The sequence below is a fragment of the Formica exsecta genome, unplaced genomic scaffold (genome assembly GCF_003651465.1).
Source record: "Formica exsecta isolate Colony F162 unplaced genomic scaffold, ASM365146v1 scaffold60, whole genome shotgun sequence".
NCBI lineage: Eukaryota > Metazoa > Arthropoda > Insecta > Hymenoptera > Formicidae > Formica > Formica exsecta.
The window spans coordinates 809,184-831,263 of NW_021853281.1; the positions used below are offsets into that span (position 1 = coordinate 809,184).

At 38.6% G+C, this 22,080-nt stretch overlaps 2 protein-coding genes across 2 annotated transcripts in view; one reads left to right on the top strand and one right to left on the bottom strand.

The window, feature by feature from the left end:
• LOC115242523 (Down syndrome cell adhesion molecule-like protein Dscam2) overlaps positions 1-13,398 on the top strand; it is a 79,865-nt gene extending 66,467 nt beyond the window's left edge. The window contains exons 17-29 of the mRNA XM_029818895.1: positions 888-1,036; positions 1,223-1,377; positions 2,482-2,663; positions 3,307-3,615; positions 4,012-4,305; positions 4,653-4,785; positions 4,857-4,984; positions 5,318-5,746; positions 6,128-6,412; positions 7,982-8,268; positions 8,821-9,067; positions 9,188-9,278; positions 9,389-13,398. Of these exons, the coding sequence (XP_029674755.1) occupies positions 888-1,036; positions 1,223-1,377; positions 2,482-2,663; positions 3,307-3,615; positions 4,012-4,305; positions 4,653-4,785; positions 4,857-4,984; positions 5,318-5,746; positions 6,128-6,412; positions 7,982-8,268; positions 8,821-9,067; positions 9,188-9,278; positions 9,389-9,815 (3,116 nt within the window). The 3' untranslated portion in view covers positions 9,816-13,398. The remainder of the gene's footprint in view (positions 1-887; positions 1,037-1,222; positions 1,378-2,481; positions 2,664-3,306; positions 3,616-4,011; positions 4,306-4,652; positions 4,786-4,856; positions 4,985-5,317; positions 5,747-6,127; positions 6,413-7,981; positions 8,269-8,820; positions 9,068-9,187; positions 9,279-9,388) is intronic.
• Positions 13,399-15,897: 2,499 nt separating this feature from the next.
• LOC115242514 (tyrosine-protein phosphatase 99A) overlaps positions 15,898-22,080 on the bottom strand; it is a 279,771-nt gene continuing 273,588 nt past the window's right edge. The window contains exons 11-21 of the mRNA XM_029818882.1: positions 20,177-20,460; positions 19,301-19,521; positions 18,976-19,101; positions 18,656-18,828; positions 18,265-18,556; positions 18,004-18,175; positions 17,798-17,922; positions 17,436-17,713; positions 17,211-17,346; positions 16,527-17,118; positions 15,898-16,439 (exon numbers count right to left, since the gene is read on the bottom strand). Of these exons, the coding sequence (XP_029674742.1) occupies positions 16,621-17,118; positions 17,211-17,346; positions 17,436-17,713; positions 17,798-17,922; positions 18,004-18,175; positions 18,265-18,556; positions 18,656-18,828; positions 18,976-19,101; positions 19,301-19,521; positions 20,177-20,460 (2,305 nt within the window). The 3' untranslated portion in view covers positions 15,898-16,439; positions 16,527-16,620. The remainder of the gene's footprint in view (positions 16,440-16,526; positions 17,119-17,210; positions 17,347-17,435; positions 17,714-17,797; positions 17,923-18,003; positions 18,176-18,264; positions 18,557-18,655; positions 18,829-18,975; positions 19,102-19,300; positions 19,522-20,176; positions 20,461-22,080) is intronic.

Consider the following 22,080-nt stretch of genomic DNA (forward strand, 5'->3'; position numbering starts at 1 on the left):
CCTATTTTCGTGCCATAAACTTCTCTTTGAAACGCCCCTTGCCCTGGCCGCTCGTTAACTTTGGATGTCCTCATTTACGCCTAATCGACTCGAGTCTTCCCGCCGGTGTTAAATTATCGAACTTAACGCACGAAGGGGCATGGAAGCGTCGTGGTGTTAACGCGCATAAAACATGTTCTTGAGGCAAGCACCGTCGAGAATTATTATCGCTCTTACTCAAAATCGAGTCTCGCGAGGATCGAGATTTCCGAGAATGCCGGTCAAACGATGATAAATTCGTGACCTCGGTGCTGTAATAATTTACTCCCCGAGATCTAAATCACGCGTATTGCAATCCTGACACACATCGCGGATGAATTTTCATATACGTGTATTTATACTTAGCCTTTCGAAAATTGCATCGCGCGCGCTGCAACTGATTACGGGTTAAAACTAAGATACTTACAAGAGATAATCTGCATTTGAAATTACGCTCGCGCGCCGTGAGAGAGTAAGCAAGTCTCGAATTAATTTTTAACTCGGCACACATATCCGATTAACATATGTGTTTGATATTTATCGCTCGCGCTACCCTTGCGCGAGTCTGTAGAGAGCTTTCATCCTCCAATAAAGCGTCATTCGCTTGATCGATTTGTTCGCTCGTTACATACGATCCGTCTTTTGCGGCCAACTACGAACTATTAAACTACGTGCCACGCCACAGATGCGCGGGAGAATCGAGAGATAGATTTATCTTATCTACCTCGAAGCGAGATGTGTGAGGTAATCGCGCGTCAAAACGTCCGGATTTTCACGCACGGGTGATACATCTCACCTCGCGAGACTCGCGATTACGCTTAAGAGATCGTATTGCATCCATCTAAGCGTTGTTGCCTTTTGCTGGAAAGACGTTTGGCATGAGCACAACACGCAGAAGCTGGTAGCCGGGGACAACACGGTCGCTCGAGTATCACCCCTAAAACCCGCGACTACCTACCACTTTCGAGTGCTTGCGGAAAATCATCTTGGAACATCAGCGCCAAGCGACATCCTTCATGTCAGTATCAAACATTGTCGAAAAACAAAACAAAGCAAACAAACAAACAAAAAAAAAAGAAACAAAGCATGATCAGAAAGAAAATTTTCACATTATCACAAACGTCATTACGCGCGATAACGTCAGACGGACTGTTGTTTCTTTTTCACGTGCGCCGTGGGTGGCGTCTGGAAATTTTCGAAACAGGTGCAAACGGACGGCGAAGTACCCGGTGGACCGCCCAGGCACGTCTCCGTGGAGCCCCTGGGCCCGCAGCAGCTCAAGATCACGTGGCAACCGCCGGATCGATCCCTGTGGAACGGCGAACTACTCGGATACATCATCGGCTACACCAATCTCGGGTATCATTATCTGCTTACCGCTCTTGAGCTGAGGTAGTTTGCGGCATTTAGCGCTCATCATCAAGCTCCAAGTCTCGAACAATGACCGCGATGATCCGTTCGTTTGCATAGATAACGCGCAACCGCGTATATTCAGCACATTTACACGGACCGAGTTGTTTGTAAAGCGACAAATTTATATATCAGCCAGAGTATCAAGTTTGCAACAATATTTTTTCAAGTGAAAATTTAAATGTTTGCAAAACAGAATGTTTAGTGACTATAATACACAGTTTTACTGTGTATTGCGTTATTTCGAGGCAAGATAACAATTTTTCTAATAACAAAATTTATAGGCAAGATCGAGAAATAGAAAAATTTGGGAGAACGATTCCTTTATTTATGTAAAGGATTTTATCAAATTTTAAAAATGCCTTTCTCTCACAAAATAAACCTTCTATAAATTTCTTGTTTTTCCCCAGTAAAATCCATTTATTTTGTCAACAAAAATAAAATTGCTACGAATGTAAAAACGTTTTGTGACAAAAACTTATTAAATGAAATATGATGGTAATGTTTGCGCTGTGACATTTCGGAATAATTGGATTATACGACGATTCAGTTTCACCGTGAATTCTTAAAATCTTTTGTCCGAGTTTCGTAGTTATATTCCATTGAATTTCGAGATTGTTAGTTCCTCCATTATACTAGAATCGGACGGCTGCACGTAATAAATGCGAACGATAAGAACGATTTCCGGTAAAGTTGGCGACAGCGACTTTCGTGCCAAGGCTTTTCCGTTCTTAGACCAGTATCAAGTTTCAAATAATAGAATGTATAAGAGAAAAAAAAAGGCGTTCTGGTGATATATTTATATTTAACTCTACGAGTAGCCGTTCAACCAGCACATCTGGATGATATTATCTCTATACAATCTAAACAAATGATTTCTTTTTAAAGGCGATTTTTCGCGGAAAATAATTTAGAAGCTACTTTCACAGCTTTTTCTTGACATATTTCGTTCGCGTAATTGATACAACGTTTAGATTCTAGCGCTGTCGATTGCCTCCGTACTTCGCGTTATCTCCTCGCTTCAACGAACCGTGGTTAATGCTTTTATTTCAGAAGCGACGATCAATTAACGAACACAACGCGGGTTGGAATCACAGGAAACGGGGATGGTTCGCACGATTATAGATTAACCGGTCTGCGAAAATACACCCAATATAGCATAGTGGTAAAGGCGTTCAATAGCAAAGGAGACGGCCCGGGATCCGATCCCGTGACGGCGCACACATTCGAAGATGGTGAGTGAAAAGTTCTCAGTTTGCTTCCTCATTTATCGAGTTTGCGGCATTTCGAGTTAACGAAAATATTTGGCACGTTAAACAAGGCAATTACAGCGTGCCGCTTTGAAGCGGCCTCTTTGCATTTTGATTACGGATTAAATATAATTGAGAATTGCAAATGACGAGATTAAGTTCCAAATTACAAATTAATATTATAATTTAAAGTTTGTCGTGTGTACAGCACACGCTGATGTAAACATTCCATACCATATATATAATGCATAATGCTGAATGGCAATTATTTGCGTAATAATATTGGTTTATCAAACGAGCTTTCCCGCGATACACAAACTATGAACTATGTTACAAAATATCGATAATAATAATAATTTTTTATTAAAGTTTTCATTATTATATCGAGTCCTACATAAATTATCCTCCGGGATATATTTTACTTTAAACCACAGTTTTTTAAATCGAAAGTCGCACATGCTCTCATACTTTCGTACTTTTTCCGTGCGATTCGATTGATCGTGCTTTGAATATAAATTCGAAAAAAGTTTTGATAGACTTCATTTTAGTAACATAAATTCGAGACCGTATTTTTCGACACGTTGAAGGAGATACAGCAGGGCGATTTACGGTGTACGATTTGATGTAGTTCCAAGTGCGCCACCGCAAAATGTAGCCTGCGCCGCACTGAATGGTCAGAACATCCAGGTGACCTGGAAACTACCGCCTTCCAACAAAGTTCACGGGGTCGTGCAGGGATACAAGGTACTGTACGAGGCAGCGAGCGGCGCCGCCTCGGACTCGCAAGCCGGCAGAGAGACGAAAATCAGTCATGCCCTCAGCACGGTCTTGCACGCTCTCAGTCCGTACACCAACTACACGGTGCAGGTGCTCGCCTTCACTAGGGCCGGCGAGGGTGTCGCGAGCAATCCCGTGTCCTGCACCACCGGGGAAACCGGTAAACTGGCAATTTAGAACGTTCTAATACGCGAATCAATTCACTTTCGACGCATAGTCAATGTTTCATTGTAAAAAAAGATCTTTTATATTCATGAAAGAGACCTATTTAAGCGAGTCTCGAGTCTGGTCAATAGTTTTCATGTTGAAAAACCCATTTTTTTTCTGGAAAATAAATGTTTCTTATATGGTGAAACACTGTATATATTAAAAAATGAAGCGTCTCTCGAAAAGATTATAATCAAAATTATAATCATTCGAAAAATTAAAAAAATAAATAGATTTCTAATATTTGTAAGATTCGTTTAAATATTATGATATTTCATTACCGTGAATGTGTTACGACTTGGTCTTTTTTACGAATTATCCAATGAAGAAATGGTGATTCTGGTAATAGTTCCCGATGCTCCGGAACGCGTAAAGTGGGTGGTGAGCGGCGAGAACGCCGTCGTGATATCTTGGTTGCCACCGCGACGACCGAATGGGCTGCTCACCCAGTACACCGTTTACATTCGCATGTTAGAGCAGGGCCAAGATAAGATCATCAAGAACACCTTGCCCGCCCAGAACCTACATCACGAGGCAACAGGCTTGAAGCTGCACGAGTCTTACGAAGCGTGGGTCACAGCCTCGACTAAGGTCGGTCAGGGTTCGAGTACGCCGGTTGTCAAATTTCAGCCTAGCACCATCGGTAAGCCGGTCTTGAGGTTCCGTATTGTCGAAAAGTTTCTTTGCTCTCCCTCCGTAAAACTTTGTCAGGCGTTTCACGTCGGGGATTTTGTTTCAAATCGAGTTCTTTATCAAAGTTGACCAAGAAAACCGTACGGCTTTCGTCTGTGAAATGTGAATCAAATATCCGGGAAAGTACAGTTTTGCCGGATGATAATCCATAGCATAGAGGAAAATCTCTAGCTCTTTATGATTAAATATTCTTCGATCGATAGTAAGCGCGATATTCGTGACTTTTCCGTAATATCCATGCATTTGCGAAGGGATATTATAGCAAATGGAAACTCGTAACCAGAGTACTTTAATTAGTTCCAGCTGCCATAATATCATTCGGCGTACCCATCGTGGTTCCGTGGCGAGTGGACGTTAATATGGCTTGCCTCGTCGTCGGCGACCCTCGCCCGAGCGTCGAGTGGCGACGTGCTGACACGAAATTACAAAAGTAAGTGTAACGACGAATTGCGTAGAGCGGAATCGCTTGATAAAAAATACGTCATTTCACGAATTTTACAGATCGCACGTTGGACCCGATAATATTTTGATTCTGAGAAACGTGCAGAGAAGCCACGAGGATAATTATTCGTGTCACGTGAAGAATTCGCTCGGCACGGACGAAATTACGTATACGCTCCATATACAGGGTAGGTTGCGTAAACGAAATCATTAAGATATCCACTCGCTGGTTACAGTTGCTCTCGATGCTATTACGAAATTATATTTAGATTCTCTAATCCGTTGACAAAATAACGAAAAAATATTTTGACTTGAAAAATATTTTGACTTTCTGCATAGACATGAGAGCGAAGTTACGAAATACACAACTCGATATAGAATAATTTCCATGAATTCTTATCCGCGCGCGAGAAAATGAGGAATATATCTCACGGAAAGCGAGTAGTATATCGAGCGATATTTTGCTCCGTCTCTCTGAGCGGCACGAGTCAAGTTCTAATTGGTAAACTTTACGCACATAGTACCGCCAACGCCGCCGACTCTGCTGGCGACCGGCACGACGACCGACGCCATCCAGTTACAATGGAAGCAGGGCGACAACGGTGGCTCGCCCATTAAGGGATTCCTCCTGGCTTATCGCCGGGAATTCGCCGAATGGGAGGAGGTCATGCTGGACCGCCGTGCGAGCACGCATCTGCTCGAGGGGTTGCAATGCGGCACGCGTTACCAGTTCACGCTCGCTGCCTTCAACAGGATCGGGAGCGGTAGCGCGAGCGACATACAGACAGCGAAGACGAACGGCTCTAAGCCCGTCCCGCCGCCGAAGTATCACTTCGTCAAACCGAATCAGACGTTCGTTATTCTGGAGTTGGCGGCTTGGCAAGACGGCGGTTGCCCGTTGACCTACTTCGTTGTGGAATATAGGAGGCAACCCGGGGATTGGCTGCTCGGTAAGAACTTACAACTCTTCGGAAAGTTGAAGTCACGAAGTGAAGAAGTAGCGCTCGATAATTCACGAAAACATGACGTTGATCGTTCCGAATTAATTCCGAGATCGATATCTAGAAAGTTTCTCTTGGTCAGAAAAGTGCTGATTATCTTATTTTTTTTTTTTTTATAATTGTACGCATGGTATAAGATATTAACCGCAATAATAATCGTTTAGTAAACAAGTTCATTATTTCAATTTTATTTTTAATATTTATTAATTTGAAAACTAGAGATATCTAGAAAATATTTTATGAGAAGAAATTATTATTATATGCTTTTACTGTATTAATGCTTTTTTTTCTTGTCAGTTATTAATTACATTTGATCAATATATGTTGCAGTGTCCAATAATGTTCCGCCACAATCGAAATTTCCCATTATGGATCTAGTGAGTGGCATCAGCTACGAGCTCCGCGTGACTGCTTACAACAATGCCGGTTCCACCCAGGCTGAGTATCTGTTCAGCACGCTGTCACCGAACGGAAACAACCATTTGCACGAGGATCGTCCACAGGAGAACGAGACCACTCCGCTCTATCTCGACGCGCATGTCTTGGCGCCCAGCGTCATCTCGGTTCTCGCAGTCATGCTGGCGATCGCGGGGGTGTGTTTTTGCCTCAAGACACGTGAGTACAAGCCTCTATCGATCTCCGTTCTAATCAATTTACGTCGCAAACATACGCTTCGAGCAAGTGAATACGGATTCCGGCTATGGAATTCGGTTCGCTTTCCCATTAAAAAAAAAAAAATAAATAAAAATAAAAAAAAATCTGTCGGATACCGTTTATTTTCGCGTATCCCACTTGGTACACATTGTAACGATTCTGCCGCGAATTGGAACAGAGAGGTGGTGGGACAATCTCGATGTTTTAGTTTTTCGTCAACTACTCTCGATATCAGGTACAATGTCAACAGCAGCGGTTTGCGATATCCGCCGCGAGCGTTTGGTTTAATTAAAAACTTCATAAACGAATCACGTTGAGAGTTGCAGTCTTCAAATAGTCGTTTGTTACTAAAACGAGAACATCTCGCGCTATATTACATAACATTCAAGAAATATTGATACACTGAATAATGAGCGAGTAATGACAATTACTTTGTATCATTAGATAAATTCTGTTTTGCTATTTTGCTATTTTATGTATTTGTTATAGAGCAAAGTTTCATCGTATAATTAATATTTTTTTTCCATTGTGGATTTTTCTTTCCCTCTCTTATATTTTATATCAAAATAATTTATTTTCGATAAGTAAAAAAATAAATCGTCTGCTATATTCTCTTATATGCATAAGCGCTTTCTTTTTAAATTATTTAAAGTATTTTTTAAATATTACGAGAATGAATTCTTCTCACATTAATGGATCTCAATTTGTGAAGAGAATCTCATTTAATAATAATATATAATATTTAATATATGCAAATTTTATTTGCAACCGCAATATATATTTACGATACTTTATAAGTATTGTAATTATATAATGTTTCCATGATGTGATGAATATTGAGTTTCTATTAATTATCAATCACTGGGAGATTGCAAATAATTTAATTTAAAAGGTTTAATTAAACAATCATAAAATTGCTAAAGCGAATCTTGATTTCTCGTATCGATTTATTGATTTATAACACACACATTATAGATTCCCAGTTTTCGATACTTATTATTTTTTAATCTTCTTATCCAAAGAATTATGCCTTTGTTATTTAAACTACGTTATTAATTTGTATCTAATATTATAAACAAATATGTATGTATTTAGTAGCGCTACGTTCTATGTTAGTAATGATTTGTAGCTATGAAATTTGGGAATCTATGTTATCAACTTTATAGTGTTTTTTACTATTCATTGTGTAATATATATTACAGGTTCTATTCAAGACTCATTAACTTCTGCAGTGATCTTATTGAAATTAGTCCCTTTGTCGTTTCGCATGCCGCCTATTATTCCGATTCGGTAGAGGATATTACGCATCTCCATTTCCGTACTCTCCATTTAATTGGTGTATCTGTCTATAGCTTTTGTAACATTCACCTCGACAGAAATTCATAATGTGCACGAGAAGTTACATTAATTATATACATATAAACGTAAGTTACGTTAAACCTGTGTATAATATTGTAAATTAGATGTATATATATGAGAAAACCTTGTACTCTATATAAATATCTGTCGACACGAATACATCGTTTCTAGATCCAGAGGGATCCGGAGGTGCGAACGATCCGAGCTCGCAAACACAGGCAGCTTTGGACAACAAACACAATATGGAGCAGAGGGAACAGTACTACGCCACCGTGAGAAAACCGGGACAGCAATCACCTTGCCGCGAGGTGAGCGCCCTGGAACGAATACCCGAGTATTCGGAAGATATTTATCCGTATGCCACCTTCAATCTGCCCGAGCAGGAAAATCTTTCGGCGAATCCCATGAGACAAGCGTTCTTCTACGAACGCAGCGAGACGATGCTGCAAGGTGCCCAAGTACGTTTATTTCTCACAACGATCCATCTTACGATTCCCCGTCGTAGATTGTGACACATCCGAGATGATAAAAAATTCCCAAACTCTAGCTACTGTACGGATAAAATCATCGCCATTAAGTAATCTCATTAACAAAGTTATAATGCAATAGAAGTAATTACTCTTTCCTTGCATTAATAAGATTATACCGCGTATAACTCTAAAATCAGAATCGGGACATCGATTATCTAATTACAATTTGCAGCAATACGACATAGTATATATAATTACATTTATTGAAATATATTAATGAAGCTAGAAAGAATGAGGAGATTTAACATTTTATACACGGTGTATCGATAAGAATATCTTTTCTCAATTAACTAAAGCAGATATTTCAGAAATCAATTAATTTCCGATCTGCATTCCGTTAACATTTCGATCGAATAATAAGAATCGCGTTTATTACTTTGAGATTTAAAAAATTTGGAAATGTCTTCTACAAGAATTTTGTCAATCCTAGCTCTCATATTTCTTTCGCGAAGAATCTCATGCAGTGCGAATCGATTGTAGTGCGACGTGGACCAATACACGAAGGTACGAGGTCGGGCGCGACGCAAATCAAAATCGTTTAAATCGGAATCGGAGGAATACGACACGCTGGGTTCGGACAGCGACACGGAGGTTGGCACCAGCAGTCGTACCGAGTCGTCGAATCATTTGGACGACTCCGGCCCGACGTCGATACTGGCCCGTTCGCCGGGACCCAACTCCGTCAATCAGCAACGGCTCGCCCTGGTGCAGCGACCGGTTCATCATAGTAAGTTAGTATTCGGTTTTCTGTGTCCGGGCCGCGTGCTCGCGCGGCCCATCATGTAATCCAGCGCGCAGCCACTAATTATCTACCGCGTCAACGTCGTCTCGCGTACGTACTTTCCAGATGTGCTGTACCACACGCACGAATCAAGTACATCAACCGAGCCGTCACCAATTTCTGAGAGGAAGACCTTCCCGAGGCTCGAAAAGCAAAGGTAAAAGATATTGTCCGTTGATCGTCGAATAAAGACAAAAGAATTATTTAAACAAAATTAGTCGCCATTCTATACGTTTCCATAAGTAAACGACGACTGATCGTTCGCAGGAGTCGCGGCGCGATAGACGCCGCGATCGACGGTCGCATTCCCGGTATACTGCGACCGGTACTGAAGCTGTCGGAGTCCGGAGTGCATTCGTACTCGCGAGGAGCGTCGCCGAGTCGTCCGGTGCGTCCTGGTTCCTACGACAGGCTGGAGAAGGAGCCGCCGAACACCAGAAAATCCGTCGAGTCGCTCTGCCTCCTGGAGGAGCCGGCGGGCACGTTCAGAATGATGAGAAGGGACGACGATTGGGGCAGCGAGCTGTCTACGTTGGAATTGAAGCCACCGAGCGGCTTCACGGACGTTCACGAGACCAGTGAAGCCGAGTGCGACATCGACATGAAGCTGAAATTACACAGAAAACGATCGACCGGTCTCCATTCGAATAGCTCGCTCTCCAAATCGCCCAAGGATTTTACTATCACCGTCTAAGTGTTTTAATCAAATATGGAAACCAAAAATAAAGAAAAGAAAAAACCAAAAAACGAAAGATTCAATAAGCGAAACATTGCCAAAGCATGAATGTTATTAAGTCAAGTAAGTTACGATTTTATCGCCACACATTGAGATTTTCAATGCGATCGCCAGACGAGAGCGTCAGCTCTACGAATTTAGATCTCTGGATGTTTGTCTTTTGGAGTGTCTACTGCCAAAGAGTTCGTTTACAAATAAAGACTTATTTTTGCAGAAAAAGGAAGAAAGAAATATCTGTACACCTTCATCTATTCCCGCATAATATTTCATTTAAATACACCTACTTGCGAATCTTCAACAAAAATATATTTATATATCCATCGAATAATCGTCATTAATCCTCCGCTAACATTTCATGACTTCGGGAGTGTTTTAAAGTTGATTTACCGTTTATATAACAAGAAAACCGTACGCTAATCGAAGTAAGAAGTGTATTACTATAATCGTGATTATCGCACACAAATTATAATTGTTGTTTCGAAAGAGAGGGAGGGATACCGTTTTTACCTTTACGCAAAATTCTCACTAATAATACAAGATGCATATTTTTTGTTTAATCGTGACAATAATTTTCGCACATTTTACCATCTCGTATGCTTGAGAGACATTTTATAATTATCTCATACAATGAGAATATTATGAATTAGAAAAAAAAATCATTATTTTTCGTACAAACGTGAAAATGATTCTAATGTTCTAAAAAATTCCAAATGTTTCAATGCATTATATAAATATTATTGCAATTGTAAGCATAATTCTTGTGTTAAACTAACGAAATGTTTCTATAAAATGTAGATATTATCAATGAGATTCATTTTGATCTAAAGAAACGAAACAAATATACAAAACTCAAAATAATTGTCAAGAGGTTCGAATGAAAACAAAATAAGAATAAAATAAGATGCAGTGAATATTTCGCGTGTGTGCTAGCTTAACACTAATTGGTCATCGGGTGATCGCGTCGTACGTCTCTTTCTCAGGAAGCGGCTGAAGTGAGCAGATCGGCCTGTGGAACTCGCTGGTGAGTGAAACTTGGCTGATTTGATCCAGTTGCAGATTTCTCGCAAACTATTTATTAGACGTATATGTTCTTAAGCACGGACAATTCTTCTCGAATGAAGCGTACAGTTAAAAAAACGAGTAATACTATCGCACATAATGACTGATATCGCAATCATTATATCCGTTTAAACCTCTCTAAAATTTCTCTGTGTGTGTGTTCGTTGAGACACGTACTGTACGTCGAGCAATAGAAATTGATGAGAATCGCATTTATAGACCAGCATTCGCGTCCTTTGTGACTCATTAATGCGTGTGTCGTTAGTGCTTAAGGATTTATAATTAATAACGAGAGCCGCATCAATTCCGAAGACGATTCGCGTGACGTCGTAGGAACAGGAGAAACAGAACTGTTTGATTTTTTTCATTCGTGCTTCGCTTTAAATATGCCACGCGCTCGTCTCGTCGACGCAAATCATCCTTTTCATCCTCGATCAATGGTCAGAATCGGTTTGTTAAAAATTTTATCGAAGGCAGTGCGGTCGCTATGCTCGGAGATTAACTCTTTCGCTATTGGTACAAGACCACAACCTTATCGATAATGATGTTCCATTGACTGCAATTCTGATACAGAACTGATATCTGCATTATCTTTGCACACTTTCAGGAAAGTATAATATTATAGTTTCTTCTCTTTTCCATTTTACATATAAAAACAGAAATACATATCGCTTTAATAATTATAAATCACTGACTTTTTTCTCGTGATCACTTTGATCGCTCAATTATTAACTTATATATTTCCAATATATAATTATATATTTCCAATATATAATTATTAACTTATATATTTCTAATATATAGATAGAAAATTTGATTTTCTAATTATCGAATTTCAGAAAATCTCTCTATAGAATTCTGTTTTAAAATACATTGGAAATGTCGTTGAAATATAAATATTTAAAATACGTGTCATCGAAATATCTTTCCACGTAGTCCGTAGCGAAAGAGTTAAGGAAAAAGAGAAAAGAAGAAATGTTCGTAGATACGTTTGGCAGTCTCGACTGTCATTTTATGTATCGGCTTCGTTTTTCTCATCGTATTCGTCGGATATTAATTGGGCATGGCGCGGATTCGTGACACCCCGTGTGTCCCTCGAGACTCTCTCGCTAACTTTCTAATTTCTTTTCGAACCGCTACAGCTTTCGTACGTTAGCCGGTTTCGACGAAAACCGGCGGATCGTTCGTGAATTGTTAATACATCGTGTGCGAATATATGTATAAAGAGCTTCTTCTCTCTTTTTTTTTTACAGTTAGTGTAGGCCGTAGTGCGTACGTTCGAACGGGAGTCTCATGTATGTGTGCTGCGACGATTCGCATTACAAATAATTATAAAGTCGTAGACACACTGCGGCAAGTTATATATATACGCGAAACAATTGAACAAATGCTTGAGTGTGATTTTTCACAGTTGTCTATTGAAGTTTCGAGTAGGCATTCGACATATACATTCTCTATTAATACATCCATTTCTATACATCGCCAGATCTCATATAAGTAACAGATTCTGAATGTTGACCGCGCCAACATGATTCGCGCTCGATTCGTTTCCAATTCTGTTTCACTTAATAAAATACATACAAACATATACATATATATATGCACATGTGTACATATATGTATATATATATATATATATATAATTATATAAAACCAGCTCTCGGACCATTTCCCTCTCTTCCACACGAATGCTACAGTTACATAATCGCAAGTCTTTATTATATCGTGCGTATAAAAAAGAATCTTCGCGACGGATGCTATGGACTTTGATTGCTTTTGTTCATCCTATTGAACGATGTTCGAAATTATTCACAATCAGTATCGGTGAAACAATTCTTGTATAAGAGCTCGCGTTTCAAAGTGAGATTTTGTGATAAAAAGAAAAAATAAGTGTTTTCACCTCTCCTCTCCCATATATCTCTCACAGCACAGCTATTTTATAATCATCCGGTGGACAAAGGATGGAAAATGCAATCACGCGTTAACATCTGTCTTTTTCTTCCTGTCTCTCATTAATATCGGAAGGAAAAAAAAATGAAACGAACAGACCAAGAGAACTAGATGCGAGCTAATGGTGTGAAACGGTGTGAAACGAACAAGACATGTGTGTGTGTGTCATCTTACAAATATTATGTTGACTAGAGTCTACATTTTATCTATACACACCACCTATTTTATCACCGAATTATATACGGGCGACTGTATCTCTCGACGATCGCCTTGTCTCTCGACGGCCATTCATACTTCATTAGACGTCTATTTTGTGTTATCCGTGTATAGGTACATGCATATATAACCGTGTAATATCGTAAAATACAGTATATAGATCGCGTCTCTATTCGCTTTGCACGACGAGATATCGGTCTTGCCGCTAGATGTACAAATCATTCACGGAATTCGAGCACTATTCCATCTATATGGCATTGTCTTTGTGTGTCTCCGTTGATCTCAAGACCGGGCGATTCCTCATCCGCCACGCATCCACAATTATCTCTTATTTTCTCCGATTCCCTCCACATTTTCATATATCATAAATATTTATATATATTTTTTTCTTTTCACACAAGTATTAGCGCGACGAGTCCGTGTTTGTGTGAGCTGTTTGTCACTCAGGTGTGTATGCATTTCTTCGGTGTAGCTTATTCATGTATTTGTGTGTGTATGTATGTGTATATGTATATAATATCGTTTCTCGCTTTTGTTTCTTTCGATGACTTAAATTATTGCGGCATTAATTAAAAGACACGTTTTTTACATACATAGTAATCTCTATAACTAGACAATAGTCGATAGGTGTTCCGTTCGTATTTACGAATTGATAATTAATCGAGACTCGATTGTGATTTAATCGGGTGTACATAAGATTAGTACGGGATCTCGAAGATCGATTCACATTTTCGGTCCGTTCTGGAAAATGCTTGCATTTAGTCGCATTGCAAGCGTGTTGTTACGTTTCGGCGCTACTTCGTAGTTCTTAAAAGAGTAACTCTATGAGAAAGGAATAGGTGATATCGCATGTTCTATTCCATTCTCGAAAAATCTCTGTCTTATGCTCTCGCGATCGTGATTCGCCACGATTCCAACGCAAGCAAACGCGGGTCTGGAATTGATTCTCGTTCTGATTTTTACGAACAACACAGTCAGTCTTACATATTTATACGAATATTCTTAATCATGACGTTATATCCACGTATATCGATGGTAAGCGATCTTCTCCAACGAGCATGTGCATCATTTTCTCATAGTTAATCACAGTGGGCTGATCGACAAAACATAGAGACTTTTCTTTCTCTCTTTCTTTTATGTACATTTCGGTTTCAGCACTCTGCATCCATTGCCTCTGCTCTCTCCCTTTCGTTCAGTAACTTTGCTAAAATAACTTGTCTAAAGGATGGCGATTCAGAAAAGCGATTTTAATCCTCGCGATAATATGCGTAATAGTACGTAATATAAAATAAATCTGCCAAATATATATTCGTGAGGAAATGCAAAAACATTTTATTTTTTTCTTCCTTTCTCTTTGCGACATTATCAATTAAAAATGGAAGAATGTCACTCGATATAATATACTAATATAGACTAATGCTTGTAATAATTATTACTGGAATCATGTTATTACTTAATTATAATATAATTTCGGCAAGTTGAAACAAACCGGTTTGAAAGTCTCTTGCACTTAATTAAATGAATAGTTGTTCGAACGTAGAATCTAATTTGTACTATAGAGTTAGGCCACAAGCGACGGAACGTACACTTCATAAAGTATTTGTGTATTTCATGTTGTTGACGAATAATCGATAAAGACACTTCTAGAAATCAATATGCGCGATAATATAACAAGAGCGACTCGATTTTCGATTTTTCCATGTCAAATCTTTCATCTCGTTGATAGCTTAGTTCATTAATTATTAATAAACAAATTGAATAAAACAAATTAAATATTATTTTGTAAATATGTGCACGCATAATCAGTTATTTAAATATCGATAGATTTAAACAAGTCAAGTTTCTTGCAAAAATCTGTGATCGTTCATGCTTTCGTATATAGTAATATCAACGTATAATATAAAAATGCAAATACATTTAAAATGTCGTTTTACTTTGGTTTGTTTCACACACACAATTCTCTTGTATATAAAATATATAAATAACGGCAAATTATAATTATTAAAGTATTGCGATTGTCATCACCATAAGAAAGTAATTATATCATGTTTTTAATTTAAAAAAAGCACAAGCTATACAATGTAAATCAGCGCGTTTTTTGTTGACAATATTTTGTAATTTCGCCAGAGATAGTATCGGCTTCTATATTCTTCGTAAAAGACTTATGATATCTGTAAGATTCACGCTATTTTTCATAGAAAGTTCGTATTCCTTAACACGTTAGATATTATTAAAAACCATATAATCTTCTATGAAGTTGTGCGTTCAGTTCGTTTACGGATACCGCTCGAATGATGCGAATTAACTGACACGTTGTAGTTATACGATGTAATAGTTTTGTTTTGATTCGCATATATGCGTCAAGCGATCTTACGTGAAAAATGACACGACCAAACTTAATTTTACGAATTAACAATTAACGCGCTCGGCAAGTCGTTAAATATCTTCTCTAAATGGCAGTAACAGTACGATAAGCTGTGCATATCGTGCGGCCAACACTCGGGGCTGGACCAAATCGAATGGATGAATTACGAGAGAGAGGGCAGATGCTTATAAATTAGTTTAGTTATGCGCAACGATCGTGATTCTGTATATGCGAGAGATTTCGTCTTGACAACGCATTTCCTCGCGTATATAATAAACTATACACATAGAATAATTAGATACGCGTGTATATTATATATATATATATATATATATATGTACATACAAACCTAGACTTAAATAAAACTGTGATTTTTTTTTCTTATTTTATAAGGCTTTATGTCTCGGTTTACACCTGCAAGAAATTATAATTGTATATTATATATATATATATATATATATGTACATGTACACACTCATTCACGGTAGTATCATTCTAACAATTAAGCTATCGTAATGATTCTTTGGCAACTCGAAGCTGTCGGATATTCGACATATACACATACACACACATATACACACACATCCCGTACATATACATATATATATTATTATACAACATGTACGCGTGCACTTATATATACGTATATTTACTTATGTATGTGTCTATGCAGATGCGCGCGTGTATGTGTGTTGTGTGTCAATAATTATATATAATTATATATAATATATACATATCGATTGAACAGCATAAACTTACGCGACGGATAAGATAAATGTCACCCATTCGGCATATATCGGCGGCATTTTGTCTCTTTGTTTGGCACTGTCCGCTCTTACGACGCCGGTAACGGATTTTTCTTATCAAAATTCAATAATCCTTCACGTTTAACATTCACGTTTAGCCCTATGTACACTAAGAAATCCGTTCGAAGATCCTTCAGCTATCCCTTGGATAAGAACTATCATCTCCTTCGCGATGCAAAGATTAGTCTGCTCGAAAAACAGATTTTTCTCTCTTAATATCATATCTGCTGTATATTCCGTTCAAGACATTTTATATATTTGGCCAATACTTACCAGGTCAAGATTAAACTTCCAACGATTCAGGAAGTTTCGATTACAGCGGGGCCGACCTTCGCGAGGGTGCGCTGCAACCGAAGATAGGCCGGCATCATTGTGGCATCATCTTGCAGTTAGGCTCCATATTGTCGGAGGGTACACGCATGCTGCCATTTGTGATATAACCGTTAGCATCAACCATTACGGATACGCCAGATTGTGGATGATTATGATAGCTAATGTTTCTCTGTGACACCACAATGCTTTTCTCCGATGGTGATACTACATGATCATTGCTGCCGCCGTGGGAGGAGAGGCAGGGTTCGCTCCCACGGCTGCTGGACGATTCAATCGGATGATCCACGCGTATGGGAATAGTGTAATCGGATAGGTATTCGGAACTGACTTCTACGGTGGCGTATTCGCGAATGACAGATGACTTAGATGGATAATCTAGTGGCATATGTTGGATCGATGAAGCCGACCTGATCTCATTCGGGTCGTTCAGTGAGGCAACGTGTCCGTTTGCCATGGCGTACAAATCAGGCTCCGCGCGTCCTTTCGTCGACAACATGGATTCCAAGCACTGGTACAGCAATACATAATCCTCCTACAAAGAATAATAATTTATGAGGCTAAGTTTTTTCCTTTATCGCGCATATGATTAAAGTTGGATAAAGATTTGATACACTTGAAATTTACCTTTGTACGGAAAACGCCGGGTCGCTTCATATATAGCAGCTTCGCAAACATGTAAACATCGGCACTTTGCTCGAATTCCAATTGTTTATTTAAGGTAGTCAATAGAACAAAAAGTGCAGCCTCGACTCCGCCATACCTGAAATGAAGTAATAATATGAGTTGTATTAGCTCAATTAATTAGTTGTATCATCGCTGTTTATTAATAAGAATGATAATTTAACGTACCTGTCCATTACGACGATAGGACCGTTCTGATAATCTCGATGAAAGTCCTGGATGATACTGACAAAAGTCTTTGGATTGTTATTATGCGGCCACAGACCGCTCTGATTCGACGGCGCTTGAACAATCCTAGCGCTGAGTTCGTAATCATCTTGCAACGATCGAACCGCGACTTCGAGTAGGATAGTCCCGTTCACGGTCTCCTTTGTTCCGCAGAGTCGTACTCGGAACGTTTCGGATTCGAGATCCTTTCCTTCGATAGGCCAAAACTCTGGATATTCCTATTAGACAACATTTTTTATTATAAAATATTATCTCTTTTTATCTCTTATGCAATTATTAATGACTTTATTCAAGATGCATACCTCGTTGCATTGAGTCAACATGACAATGGTCTGTGCATTGTGGTCCCACATCATTTGCCAGAATTCCATTATAGTGTTCTCCATCGGATGCTGCGTTATAATAAACTCGCGATTGCGTTGAAAACCTAGAAATAACACATCTTATCGTCATTTCATTTGCAATAAGACATTAGATTTGTATAGAGGAGACACGCTATATTATTTACCTGAAACCCATGTCGCGTTTATGTAGTCGCTTCCATCGACACCAGGTTTCGGCGTTAAATGGACGCGCGCGTTTTCGATGGGAATTATGTCCATATTACGATTCTTGTGAATATTGCAGGCTTTGGTAGCGGACACGAGATTGAAATCCTTAGGTTTCCACGACGTTACCAGCTAATAAATAATTAAGTTAATAATTTAATATTTGTGATTATATATTATATATATATATATAACCCAGTTTCAAGAATTGAATCAGTCACCTTATATTGAGCTTCTATGTTGTTCCACGCGTCAGTCTTATTATTCGATGGGCACAGCATGTCTTGAATGTGCTTCATTAAATTGTTGGAGTTGATATTGGTCTCGCCGCTCTCTATTGCCTCCTGCAGGGCATCGTGAATAAAAATGTACTGCTCTTCCGTCTGGACCAGGAAGTTTCTCTGGGTACGGATATGCTTGAGAAAACCGAATACGTTGATTTCGTCCTTGGCCTTGGCTTGCTTCAGCATGGCGTCGATCACAATGTACGTTCCGGTACGTCCAACGCCGGCACTAACAAATGCAAAGAAATATATTAATACGTATTAAGTTGAATATATTATTGACTGAAAATTTATTTTCTTATTAAAATGTTATGGCGGCGATTATTACCTGCAATGCACTACGATAGGTCCAGCTTCGGGCGGATTAGCGTTGGACGATTTACGGATAAAACTCAAAACCGGTAATGGATGATCGGGTACGCCGTGATCAGGCCAGCTGGTATAATGATACTGCCATATAGTACGTTCACCCATATTGGTCCCATTTTTCTTCTTTTTAATCTGCTTAAAAATCAGAAAAAGATCTTATTAATAAAAATTCGTTCATGCGTTCGCATTAACATTTGATTCCACGGTATGATATCTTTTCTCATTTATTTCTCTTAAAAATGTCTTAAACGCGTGTGTATTTTATTTTTAAATTTATACCTTTAAATGTCGGATTTGAAGAGTACGGATGGTATATGTCGCCATAATGTCCTCCTTCATTAAAGTCACTTGAATGTAACCGTATGTTTCGGTCCCTTCTTTGGGCCAATACATATCACATTTCCTCTATAATAAAAATAGATAATAATAATAATAATAAAATAAATGAAAAATAATAACTCAATATATTTCGCTAATTGTTACATTGTAAACTGAACATTTTTACATATAAATAATTAAATTGTCTTTTATTCGTGACTATTTATTATGCAACTTTGGTATGTTATAATTAAAAAAAAACGCGATATATCAAAGTCATACTTACTCGTCCGCGTTCGACCAGATTGGTAATCATTACGACTATTGATACGCGTTGCTCCCAAACCATCCGCCAAAAGCCATCGAACGTAGGCGGAAGTGGACCTTGGGTACCGATGTATGCTCGCGCTTTTTGCCACCCGTCGATGTAATTCGCGTTAACATAATCTTGACCCTTTTTAGGAGGCCCACCGCCGCAGGAGAGTAATTGCACACGAGTATGGTCGTCTAATGATAATAATATAAAAAATATATAATTAAGACATTATTTTTTTCGAGTTGAATTAATAAAGCATGCCTCACATTTTATTTTCAATAAGATTGGTCTAAAAATATGAGTTTTAAAAACGCGTTATATAATTATCCACTTATCAATTTAATCGATGTAAAAATCAACGTATGATTTAAGCCGAGATATCTCTTATACCGAGACGTTGCTTTAACTTGACGAAAGCTTATTACTCCTTTCCGTGCATAATATAATAGAGGAAGTATTTTCCATTAACAGGAATTTCGTGACTGTACGTAATATTTCCGAATCATTCCACTTTTTGTTGAATCGATTATTGTTATTCCATTAAACACGACAAGTTTATTTAAATTTTAATTTCTTTTAATTTTTTTTTTATCACCAGAAAGAATTGATAATGATGCGTCACAATGCCCCCAGTTAGATGGAATCAATGAAGAGGTCAGCCACTGATTGTCAGACTGAACTAACAATAAAATAAATCAGTCGTAATATTGACTTGACGATGGTGAATAGAAATATCCTTCAGAAAAGTAATGGAACATTCTCGCGAGGAATAGAAAATTATGAAGAATTACCAGTTCTATATTAAGATGTTTCCTTTCATTTGTAAATATTACGACAGCTACTTACATGCGAGTATATTCAAGTATCTGTTCTTGGCCTTATTCTCGGCGAATTGAGAATTCTCCACGGTGTAGTCCCCGGTTTCGGATTGTATGAGCTCGTATTCTTTACTGAAACCGATGTCCCCGTCGGCGTGAAGACTCGCGACATGCTGAACGAATTGCTGGACGGCCACGGCGGTCCTCTCGCCGTCTTGCTCGCTGTTTTCCCATTCTTGAAGAGTGGGAACATTCCGCGGCGGATAATCCAGAAAATAGTAGGCAGTGTGGAAGCATTTCCTAAAAATCGGTCTAGAGAAAAAAAGCACACACACACATACACACGTCTAAATATCTTTTCTCTCTTCACCAAAATATATTTTTTTTAGAAAATATTTTTAAAAAATCCTTTGTGTGTTTCTTTTATATATATATATATTTTTTTTTTCTTTAAAATACAATTTATATAAATATTCTTTACTAACGAGATTATAATGAAGCATTTTATACAATTTAAAAATATTCAAGTGTCTCAGCTGCAGAGCTTAATATCAAAGAAAAACACGTATGCGGATTGGTCAGATAGAAATGATCAAATATTGATATATCAAATGCTGATATCACGCATTCCTTCGCTCACGGCTTTCGGATTCAAAGCACACATCTCTCGGTATATATATATACACCGAAACTTACAACTTGCAAAAGAACTTCTTCATTTCGACGGCATAATCTCGACGATAGCATTCATCATATAGGCGGGGGCTTCCGATCGAGAGGATTTCACGAATCAACGAACGACACGCTCGCAGAATAAACAACGACTAAGTAAACCGGACGATCTCCGTCCGTGACCCAGAAAATGAGAGCTTGTCATCAGCCGATCCGTCTCGTACATCGCTCGTATCGTTTCACTCGTTCTTGAGAACGTCACCCGAGACACTGACGCGCGAAGAAAAGAACGAGATTCTCGGACGCGCGTGGCACACGCATTTCCACTCGCGACGCGCAAGTCTCTCCGTTTGATGCGTGCGTGTCCGCGTAGCGTCACGTTACGCGCGTCTCACTCCGTTCCGGCTCCGCGCGCGTTTTACTCCGGTAACTGTGAGACCACACTCAGCCTTTGTCACCGTGCGTTATCTCGCGTGATAACGCGAGACATAAGAGCGCGAGCGCGTCGAGATATTATTAAAGTGTACCGCGCGGTATCTCTGCATTAACACATACAGAATGTCTCGTAAATTGCGTCCGATAAATTCGACGATACCATCGCCAGTTACAAATTTATTTCGGCCTTCTAAAAGATTAATATAAGCCACATTTCGATATATATGCTCGAATAATCTCTTGTGATATAATTTTAGCAATTATATAAAAAAATTGATAGAAATAAACTTGCAATCTCATTTAAATTTAATTTAAAAAGATATTCTCTATAATTTATAGTTGATTATATTTTCGTAATATTAACATGTATATATAAAATCACAATCTTAATAAACCAAATATCACACAAAAAGAGCTTTAGATATAATCTAAAGCTTGTATAAATTGAGAGGAGACAGACTGCAGCGGAAAAACTTGAATGGGAAAAACAGGTATTCGTGCGTATAATTGCATCGTCTGTTGGAAACTTTCTAATTGTTCGCATGGAATACGATTCGCGATCTGAGATGTGCGTTAGTATTCGAACATACCGATTGTCTGATCTACAATTTCCAAGTAACAAGACTAATAGGTCATTTAACGTTAGATTAGTCGGCGCGCAGCGGAAGTGAAACGTCAGAAATAATACTTTGCAAGTTCAGCTGTAACATTGAAGCGTAGTGTTGTAGTAAAAGTATAGATCTCTCATTACATTCTTTCACAGATTAGTATTATTTATTCTAATTTTAAATATTTTATATTAAACTAAATATAAATTATTGTATT